Consider the following 12079-nt stretch of genomic DNA (forward strand, 5'->3'; position numbering starts at 1 on the left):
TCAGAGGCAAAGACGAACAGGTAATCCTTGAAATATAAATATGGCCCATGAAGTATTCACTCTGATGACCCCTGGTTCGCAGCAGAAGAGAGCATGGCAAGCTGGAGAGAAGGGGCTAGATGCCTGAGGCTTCCCGCATGCAATTAAGTTACAGTCCTGCCAGTCTGAAGACCTTTTTAAACCTCAAATAAATTAATTATGGGCTATGTATGTCATAATGAGAGCTTTCTGGAGGAAGAGGGCTGTAATTTTAAAAAAGAAAAATGCTGACAAGTTAGTAGCAAGAACAAGAATATGTCAATTAGAAAAATGCGTGAAATAATTTAGAAACCTATCTTTATAGAAGGAGAGAATAAAAGAAAGAGAGAATAAAGAATATTCTCCAAATAGCTGAATGGTGTCTGTTTTCAACAATGTCCGTGTGTCTTAAAGATAATGTGAGTAAATCCATATAATGGATTCTTATATTAGTAAGTCGCAATTGCTGTTTATGTGATAGATTTTGGCTTATATGATAGAGACACTGAGTCGAAATTTTTTCATTGTAAAGCAGAAAAAATAAAGAGAACTATAAACACCTGCAGACGCCATGAGACTCTTAATTTAGGCCACATTACATACGTGTTTACATGTTTTCCCTGCCAGTTTTTCCAAGTTTAAATCTTAAAAACTTTGAAGATAAATTAACAAAAAAGATTCTGCTGAACTTGTTTTATGGAATGATTAATCCATAATTATCATTATTATTTTATAAAAAGTTAATCCATAATTATCCATATTATTTTATAAAAAGTCAGTTTTTTACAATAGACACTTATAATTGCCAAAAGGAGAGTTTTAGTGATGTGGAATAAACAATGATGAATATTTCTATATGAAAATGATCTGATATTTCTTGTCCTTTTAATGAATTGGTGATCCTTCAAATTCCCTTTCAGGAAAGGATAACTTGTGCACCTCAGTAGAATTGGAAAATTATTGCAGAATCTCACATATAAAGATATCTCAAAAATAAGGCCTCCTGAAAGAAAATTCTTTGTCTCCAGTATGTTTAAGTCCATGTATCCTGTTAAGTATCTAATTATATTGTATGAATACCTGGAAAAAAAAATCCAAAACTCCATTCTGGTTACCAGGAGAATATGCTGTTTCCATGGTAACTCCTTCTTGCACACATTCCACTTGCTCATGGAGAAAAAGCACTTCATTGATATAATGGTGCATCTTCTCATTGGTCATGTTGACACAAAGCTATTGTGGGGAAAAAAAGAAAACATTTCACAAGAGAGCACAGCAGTGCATATTCACTTGTTCAATGACACAGTTTCAGATTGGTAAACTATCGGCTCAGGGAAGTTCCAACCAATTAGTCCATCAACATAAAGCATGACAATGTTGCCTGGGAAGTCAGAGTTTCCCTCGAAGTTTAGTAATGGACTTGCACACATTTCACAAATCAACTATATCTGAAACCATATCATCTAACTACTCAAAGTATGTTAAAACCGACACAAAGTATGATTACAATATTAACTTACAAATGTTGGGTCTCGAATACATTTGAGCATTTAAAGTAGTTCCAAAAGGAAGATATATATGAGCTCTCATCAAGTAATGAAGATAAAACTGGGCTTACCATGAGATCCCAGAGAAAAGAAAAGCATTTCTTGAGGGCCGTATTTCTGATTGTATATTACTGATGGGCAAGAATGAATGTGGGGCTTCTTTCAGAAATACTGATCACCAGTCAAATCATTTTATTGTATAAATTATTTTCCCTATCAGAAAAGTTTCCACATTCCTTCAACTGTCAATTTTTCTCTTTCCACAAGACATTCCCATCAGAAAACAAACATGTTATTTCTTAATCTTAAAAAAAAACCCTTTATTTATCTTAAAGTATTTAAAAAACTAAACCATAACTCAAATCTAACCAACATAAAATCTGACTTCCCCTCTAGGCTACTCTTCTACTTCTCTGCTTCCTTTCATATCAAAACACACACAAACACATACACACACATACACATGCAAACACATACACACACATGCATATACACACACACATATATACACACACATGCACACACATACACACACATGCATATACATACACACATGTACACACACACTACATACACATATACATACACACACATACACACACAGGAACATACATACAAATACACACGAACACACACATACACATACACACAAATACATATACATGCACATGCATACACACATACACATACACACATACATATACACATGTGCACACATGTACATACATACAACATATACACATACACACACATACATGCACATGCATGCATACATACACATACACACATATACACTCATATACATACACACAAACATATATACATATACACACATACATACACACACATACACATACATAGACACACATACACACAGGTACACACACATACACACAGGTCCATACATACAACACATACATACACACATACACATAGACGCACATGCATACACATATACACATACACACATATATACACATACACACACATACACACACCACACAAACATACACACACATACACACACAGGGCTGATTTCTACTTATTATCTCACATTCTTCTCCTCCCATTCCCTCTTGAAACCACTCTAGTAAAACTTTTGACACCACGGCATCATCAAAATTGCTTTTGTGGAGGTCGTCAGCAATGTGCACATTTCTAAATCCTATGTTCAACTCTCACATTCATTTCTCCTGACCCACCCCCACCCCAGCGTTATTTGACTGGGTCGGTTTCTCTCCTTCCATGGGGCACATTCTCACCTGTGCTTTCCAGCTCGCTCACTGGCTGCTTCCTCCCTCTCTCCTTTCCTGACTCTTCACCGACTCCTGGCCTGTTCATGTTGGAGTGTCCAGAGGTCTGTCTCTGGGCCTTGTCTCTTCTCTATCTATATCCACTTCCTTTGTGCACTCACTTAGTCACACAGGCCCTCGTGTTCCCTTATCTGTACCCTAAACCACTATGTTATACTAGATAAAATTTAAAGCCAGTTAGAATTATTTAGTGCTCAGTAACTAAAAATAATTAAAGATGAATATTTATATAGATGAAAACAATTGATGAAACATTTGAAAGAAAATTAGATCACATCTGCAAGGGGAATAATATCAAGGATTATATTTAATGAGAAATATCCTATATTCATATAAACAAATGCCAAAGCTTCCTGTATTCATATAAACAAATGCCAAAGCTTTGGTTAAAAAAATAACAATATTGGCCTGGTGCGGTGGCTCATACCTGTAATCCCAGCACTTTGGAAGGCTGAGGTGGGTGGATCACCTGAGGTAAGGGGTTCAAGAGCAGCCCGACCAATACGATGAAACCCTGTCCCTACTAAAACTACAAAAATTAGCCTGGCATGGTGGCAGGTGCCTGTAGTCTTAGCTACTCAGGAGCCTGAGACAGGAGAATCGCTTGAACCCAAGAGGCGGAAGTTGCAATGAACCAAGATCGCACCACTGCACTCCAGCCTGCACTCCAGCCTGGGTGACAGAGCGAAAGTCCATCTCTAAATAAATAAATAAATAATTAATTAAGACTGGAAGAAAGAGCACAGAAAGAAAGAACTTCCTGGGTTCCTCTTTTCCACATACCCCAAATCTTCTCCAAGTCTGATATCATCACGACACCTGGAAAGTAGGAGCTCCTTCTAGATGTTCCTATGTCCCGCTAATGGGCATTCATGTCCTCTTTCTAGCCCATATAAGGACAGCTTCCAATGAGCAAGACAAGTCACCTTCTCAAGTGACCAGGTCTCTCTGGGTCACTCCACAAGAGAGTTCTCTCAAAGGAAGCCCCCAATTACCCTTAAGGGTGTGGCTAGTAATGAAGTGAGAACTGCATGCACCTAGATGAAAAAGGGCATGTTCTCACAGATCTAGTTACCTGGGAGAATGGAAAATGACATCATTGTAGGGCATGAAGAAGTCTCAGAGGGAAACGCCTTCAGAGAAGAAACAAACATATCAAAGAGCAGAACACTGGTCTGAACATAGAAGGGAGTGTGGCGTGGGACGGGTGGATGGGCTATGAAGTTCCAGGCTTCTTGCAGGGTTAGAATGTTGAGTGCAGGTGTAGCTAGCTCAAACATCTTCAGAAGCGGGGTGATTAGAGCTTGACAGGATGGCAGGCAAGGGGGTCTTTGACTGAAGCCAAGATGGGAGAGCTCAAAGTGCAGAGGTTCTCACAACGTGATGGAGTTATTTTAATGACAAATGCACATGGTCATTTTTATTATTAATATAATAGGTGGAGAATAATAGTATAGTAGAAATACACCAAACAAAATATTAAAGTAATAACCATATTAAAATAAGATCTCAATATCACATGTTGACACCCAAACAAAAGCAAAAATAATTCTTAGCTTCAGGTCAAAACACTGTGCCCCATGACTACCACCTTTCCTGAAGATTTTGTCTCTCTGCCTTTATGATAAAAGATTGCTTCTTAAATTCAATGATAAATGCATTTCTGTAGATCAAAGAAGTTTTCCTAAAATATTCTATTACAACATGAAATCTAAGTTAAAACTTAAAGAAGAACCTGCCACGTTGTGGTGGTTGTAGAAGTCATTTTAACAGCGAAAGCACTTGAGGATTTGTATAAACCAGGAGTCTCTCCTGGTATGGTATCGTCTTCTTCCCCCAGCACTCCCTTCGTGATTACTGGATTTCCTTCTTTACACATTATTTTCCCAGTAAGTAGCTAGAACTTTTATTCTCTTTCTTCTGGCAACTAGATTTCAAGACAAATGTGCAAAGCTGGAAGCTCTTTACCTTTTAAACTGTTTCTTAGGTAAACTCACACTTCAGTGATCATTTCTCTTAATTAAAATAGTCACTTCAGATGAGAGAACATACCATATAAAACATTTAATTTAAAGGCATTGTTGTCAAGGCAAATACGATTTGAATATGGACACAGACCAATAAATTCTGCACATTATAGCTGGCAGAGGGAGGAGTGGCATTCAGTATCTAAATAGCATAAGAAAAATATTTTCTTTCTTGTAACTGATACAGTCTAGCACATTCATCCTCTTGAATTATTCCATCAAGACCAAGTGATGCCAGGAGATCCAGATCTTCATGATCAGCTTCTGTTTATCTTATCCTACAGGGCATGGTTTTGGAAAGAAAAACCATTTCCCATGCAACTATGTAGCATCTGTCCGCAATTGCATCCCTACTGTTAAAGTAATACATCCGTGTGTCACTTCCATTTCAATCATAAATAAAAAATAGAAATTGTTAAAGAGAAATTAAAAATGTTTAAACTATTTCACTTTGCTTCAGAAATAATATTTTGGTACATTCCTTCAATAATTTGGTAAACTCCAATAATTAAGTAATTTTGTTATAAAGGAATAATAAATACTATAAAATTAGTAAAGCTTGGGGTGAAATATTTACTGAAAATGTACAGAAGAAAATGACTTATGGAATCAAAGCATTGGAAAATATTTTCTTTAAGTATATAACATACAATTGTAACTTCTCATGTTTTTTGTTATTAAAAATACATTTTATCATTTAAAAATTAACACAAATAGGTCTTTTATCTCAACAATTTGACTTAAAACTGTTTATGGATAGTGTGCTTAAGTAGAATACATTTTAGGAAACAAATTGCTGAGAAATGTTAAATCCGTGAAATAAGGTAATGTCTATTACTGTGCAAAATGATAAGTCTGATCAAAAGGATTCCAAAGTTTAAAAAATCAGTGGCTGATTATTTACAAGAAATACCCACATTATATGACATTTTGTTTTCCTCTCATTTTGAGAGTCTCTAATTGGAAATACTTAGATGGACATGGATGCTTCTTCTCTAACACATTGACTATAATTCTTTGGCTACTTTGTATTCAGAATAGGTTGCAGCTCTGTAGGTACAAAAACTGCTTTCAATTACAATCTGAGTGCATCCCCCTGGCCTTGACTGTCTTACAGAACACAACCTCTGTCGTGTTTCAACTGACCTGAGGCTTCTCATAATAGAAAACAGATACCATAATTGTTTTTTTCTTACTAATACTTTATTGAATTGAATATTGGCTTCACTGAATTGATTCACTGTTTTAACCAAAGCAGTGAAACCAAGTGTGAATGTAGATGAAGCCAGGGCAAATACCAGGGCTGGAAGAAGCCAGGTCTCAGATTTCTTCCTTTTTTCCACGAAGGTCTAAAGCAATCTACCAAACTTTGGATAACAGAAATGGATGTGGCCCGTGCCTCTGGACAGAGCAACCCAATTTATTCCTCTCCTGGTCAAAATAACTGATAAAACCTACAGTGTCTCTGTGGGCCTCCTAGCATTGTTAAGCTGCAGCGTTGGCTGGGAGTTCTTTTTGTGGCATAGGGTGATCTTTACAACGCACCTGAACCTTTTATGGTACATCATGTTCTTTGTGTTCTGGTGGAAAAAATATTAAAGTAAATTATTAAAATCCCATAGAGAAAATTCCAGCTTCATGTGTAAAACCAAGTAGACTGTGGACTGATTTCCAATTTGTACTTTTTATTACGAAGGTGTCTTCTAGAACTATATTTGTGTTTCCAACAGGGGAGAGTGATATGGAATGGTAGAGGGAATCACTGGAAACATATGTAGTTCAAAATAGAATTTTTTCAAAACAATTTTGGTGTGATGTGTAATTTAAATGTTTTGCCTAAAGTTTGCCTTTATTCTAACTGTTCAAAGCACTCATTGTTTGAACCAAAGTTAAAATATAGAGGTACTGTGCCATGAAATTCAAAACTGCTGAAACATGTAGCTAAGGTTAACAATGAGAACGTGTCATTCGATATCAGATACCTCACTGAAAATTTAAAAGAAGTACCCCACAAACCAAATGGTTTGGCCAAAATTGTGGACAGAACCTTATTCTTGATTTATTTTCACTGAACTCTGTTATGTGTGTGTGAATATGCATATGTGGGAGTGTGTTCAACACAATCAGAGAAAGATAGAGTGAAGACTTTTACAGGCAAATTAGTTTGTGTACCTAGAAGCATAAATCTGCATCAGTAATTGAGATCATTGGCTTCAATGCAAAACGATCATTAATTTTTCAAATCTACCTATTGTAGAGTTGTTTTGGGGTTCCATTAGATCTCCAGATATTCCTCAGAGTAGGCATAAATGTGGGTGAAAGGCGAGTATTCATAAATGGTCATGAATAATTATCAAGTAACTGCTTAGATAGTATGTGCTCCTCTCTAATTCAAATACATGCTTTGTACATGAAGTGCCACTGCTAAGTGCTTTAATAATAAAAATTATGCACCCCTGGAACACACTCTAGGAACAGAACCTTATTGCTTATCCAGATGGCTCATCATTTGTATTAATGACAAACAATTTCTTAAGTAAATTTTCACCAACTGTTCTCCCTTTATTTTTATTACTCAGTGAAACATATTTGAAATAAAAATGTAATAGAGCATGGCATATACATCACAGAATTAAAGTAGGAGATTAATTAAAGCTGACTCCAGCTGAAGGCAGAGCCCCAGGCAGTGATTCTGAATCCTATCTGCACATTGGAATTAATGGAGAAGCTTCTTAAGAAAGGCTGATGTCTGGGCCTGACCCCAAACCAATTAAATTGGAGTGGGGCACAGGCATTGATATATTTAAAAAGCTTTCCAGGTGATTCTAATGGGTAGATATGGTTGAATACACTGAGATAGATGGTAAAATCAAGAATGCACTACGCATTAACTAATTTGATCATTAGTTAATATACATGTGTATATATAAGATATTAATGTGTGTGTGCACATGAAACAGCAGAGAGGGAGAAAGAGAGAGAGAGGGACAGAGAGAGAGAGAAAAAGAGAGAGACAGAGGGAGGGAGGGAATGGTGTTAGATTTTAGATATTCAACATTCCTGAAATATGTTGAGCAGAACACTGATCGTATGAGACTTTAATAGCTATCGTCTAAAAACACTACATAAGCAGAAGCCCATTGGGGAAACATGGAGATAAGTTAATAGGCTTCTCTGCAGGACTTCTCAGGGACTTGAACACGTCAAGTGTACTGTAAACCTCAACTTTTTTGAAGATTACCTCGGGGCTCACCAGACTGCTCCAGGTACATCTCCAACAAATCAATTATCCCCAATTTCCATATATTGCCTATGAAATGACAGGTATAGGAGGTTGGCGAGGGGCTAGCACCGCTCTTGTTTATTTCAGTTTGAAAAGTCTAATTTATTTTGTCTTCTCAGAATCTGCCATTGTAGAGGCCTTTCTTTCCTACCATTCCTGTTTGGGGAAGGTCCTGTTTACTCTTTCACTAGCACCATCACTCTTACCGATGGAGAATACTACCTCTGCCAATAAGCTGATCTTATTTTAAAAATAGAGGACTTGGATGCTTGGTAGCCACAGCAGAGAAGGGCTGCTTTCTTTACCAGAGCCCCACATCAGGACCCGCAGTCAACATCCAGGAAGTAAACTGGGCACACATCCGCTATCACCCACAGCTGACCACCTGGCCCCAGGCTGCCATATCGGCTTTTGTTTGTATTTGTTTTTTCATCCTTCTATTCCCCTTTCCCCTTGTCTTCCTTTTTTAAATTTTTTAATTTTGTTAAATTACTATTTCTTAAAGGAACCGATCATCTTTCCTTCTCTGGCTTCCCCTTCGATTTTTTAAATTAAAGTATATATAACAAATTTTAAGCAAATATAAATGTCAGTTACTTCACATGTATATAGACATTGTTTTATTCAAATAAAAAACACTTTCTCTCTTTACAATCTTTCTTTTACTCTATTACTCAGAACAACAAAATCTAGTATTTTGATGGGTTTAATTCATGATTAGATTCTCCTTTAATATAAGTAATTACTACTTTAAGATTTGGAGAATTGCTCTTCAAAAAGGAGTCCATCAACTACAAGCTAACTGGCTAAATTTATTGCCAAATCTTATATAATAATATGCTAAGATCAGGATTGAAAAACGCAAATTTAAAATATTATATTTAGATATTACGTATGATACCTTGTACATAAAATATATCCCTCAATTTAAATAGAAGCCATGCCAAGAGCTGGAAACATAACCTCTGGTTAAAATGCTCTTATTTTAGAGCTTCAGTCACTCGATCAAATGGTTCAATATTTTTCAAAACAAATGTGTATTTTCTTGTTTAGTAATAAACCTTTAATCAATATGCTCTCTCTTTTTATATAAATTTATTCATATAGTCCAAAACCCATGATTAATATATAATTTCTACCAAAATAAGAACCTGTTTTCAAATAGTTGTAATTATTCAGAATTAAATGCAAAGTTTAGAGATACTGAATAGCAAACTGATAGCATGGCCTGTGCTGGGTTGGGTCCTGGGGCCTCACGCATCCGCCTCTGAATTCCGACTGGGCCTCATACAACTTGTGGGGATAACTCTTAATTTTTTCAAAGAGCTGTTTTAAGAGTTAAAAATTACATTTTAAAAAATCTGACTAATAGTAGGAGCTCAAGAAATTGTAGGCATTATCAATTATTATCAGAAAACTACATGAAAGCATTTTCCTAGCTTGTGCATCTGGGATGGAAGTGTTATGGGTGGACAGCCACAGTTATAAATTTAAGCCTTTTCCTGGTCATTAAGATAACTCAATTCACTCTTCTCTAAAGTGATCTGATAGATGTTTTCAAATGCATTAATTCTCCTTATTAAGCTTTGTAACATTTCCTTTTAATCATCCTGGTACTCTACAGTGAAAAAGATACACCGGCATTATGTAATTTATTTATTTATATTAAATGGATTTGGTGATAAATTCCACTATGGAAAAAAATGGCACATAAAATTTATGAAGAATTTATTGTTTCTGCACATAATAGAATAATTCATACTGAGTCCTAAGAGAAAAACAAACAAATGGGACATCAAGTGAAGTTTAGAAAATATATACTAATAAAATTTACATTTAGCTTTCCAAGAACCTTTGGAACTGCAAATAGCTCTAATTATTAAATCTGAATTCAGACCCTGGTTTTGTGTGAACTTCTATGAGCCACTTAAATTATTTGAGCTCAGAGGTAATATTACTTAACTTACAGAGATTTTGAGGGAAAAATTAATTAAATGTATAGTTTATATGCTCAAAATTCTTAATTATGTTACTACCACCCATTTTGTTTATTTCCCCAAAACAAGTTTTTGAAGACTGTTATATAAAGAAGACCAATAATCACTCTATCTATAAACATAGAATCTGTAAGAGGTATATTATACTAGCATCTCGTTATTTAATGATCTATCTCTATTTGTTTTTCTGTAGAAACCTGAATAGCATTATGCTAGAGCTCTGATAAGTAGTGAAAATAAATGCATTTCCTCATTCAAATTTTAAAAATATCAGATTAACAGCTGGTAAGTCCCTGAAATGATTTTGGAAAGTTCAATACCATTGTGAAAAGGAGATACACAGAGTAGAAGATGCTTTAAGATAGAGGTAGATATTTAACACATGTATTATTTTGAAATCTATGTGTGAAACAACTGAAAATAACATTTTATCATATTTGTACATCAACTGATCAGTGGACAGATCAATATTGATACCTAATAGCTATCAGAAGATACAGTGTGAGTAAAATTACACGGCTCCTGTCCCACACTTAGACTACTATAGCAACCTTTTTCCATTTGAGCACCCCCAGTTCTTTTTCCATGACATCCAATCAAAATTTGTCCTTTATCATGCAGAGCTAGACTCAGTTTACCCTCCTCCCTGAACCTGGGCATGCTCCTGATTGTGCCAACCTATAGAGGAAGTAATACTATGTGGCCTCTGGAACTAGGTCATCAAACAAGCATCCAGTTTCCATATATGTTTCTCCTTTCGGGAAGCCACTCTAGAAAAACCAGCCATCAAATTACGAGAAAGTACAGAGAAGCCACAGGAAGAGACTAACATGGAGAGACTCATGCAAGGAGGGACTGAGGCCCCCCAGCCAACAGCCAGTGTTACCCTCTAGATTTGTGATTGAAGGAGGCTTCAGATGGCATTTGCCTCCAACACTCCAGTCATCCAGCTAAGGCCTCACACATGATGGACCAGAGACAGTCTGTGCCCCTCTGCCCTGTTCAAATACTTGACCCAAAGAATAGGTAAGCATAATAAATGTTTATGTGTGCCATTAAGTTTTCAGGTAATTCATTATATAATCATAAAAGCTGGAACACTAAAAAAATGTGTAGGACTGGAAAAGAGATTTGGTGCAGAAGTGGGAACATATTATCTGGCCAGAGAAAATCCAATTTTAAAAAAGGAATTTGGCCTTTTAACATTTGTACCGTGCCTACCATACCATAATGTCTGTATAAACTTTAGTGCCTAATACAGGGGCTGGAACTTCAGGCATATACAGTAAATGTTCATTGAATGAATGAATCCTAGATTTCTGATGCAACTAAGCCAGAAAAATATATCCTACTAGGTCCTGCTAGCACACACGTGCAAAGCTCAGGCTGTAGCAGTCTCAATCTTCTCATCTGTGAAATGTGATAATCCATGTGAAGAGCAAGTGGGAAGAGTCCAATTAAGAGAAGTTAACTTACTATTCCATTTCTCTGTCATCTCTAGCATCATGATTTCACAATGAAGGGCGGTAAAATATTTCTTAGGGTTGACATTGTCAAATTATAATATAATTTTATAAAACTTTAAAAGTCAAAGTATCTCAATTTTTCCAAACTTTGAGCACATACCCCAAGCCCCACTGAGTTACTGGCCATCTGAACTTTCCAGTAAATCTCAGTTTTTAGAAAACAGTCAGTAAGCAGGAAAATGATTTGAATTCTTGACAAATCTAATGAAATCAATTTAGATAAAGCCTGGCTTGAAGATAAATTATGTATCACAATTCTTTTTTTTTTTTTTTTTTTTCTGAAACTGAGTTTCGCTCTTGTTGCTCAGGCTGGAGTATGGTGGCACAATCTCGGCTCACTGTAACCTCTGCCTTTCAGTTTCAAGTGA

At 36.0% G+C, this 12079-nt stretch overlaps 1 protein-coding gene across 3 annotated transcripts in view; it reads right to left on the reverse strand.

Moving 5' to 3' along the window:
* Positions 1-12079, reverse strand: part of MYO16 (myosin XVI) — a 700871-nt gene that overhangs the window by 200053 nt on the left and 488739 nt on the right. For all 3 annotated transcript variants that reach the window (XM_064361880.1, XM_064361879.1, XM_021677383.2), the window contains exon 22: positions 1099-1251. In XM_064361880.1, coding sequence (XP_064217950.1) covers positions 1099-1251 — 153 coding nt within the window. The remainder of the gene's footprint in view (positions 1-1098; positions 1252-12079) is intronic.

The sequence above is a fragment of the Aotus nancymaae genome, unplaced genomic scaffold, assembly GCF_030222135.1.
Source record: "Aotus nancymaae isolate 86718 unplaced genomic scaffold, 86718_ANA_hifiasm-v0.15.2.pri h1tg000044l, whole genome shotgun sequence".
NCBI classification, from domain to species: Eukaryota; Metazoa; Chordata; class Mammalia; order Primates; family Aotidae; genus Aotus; species Aotus nancymaae.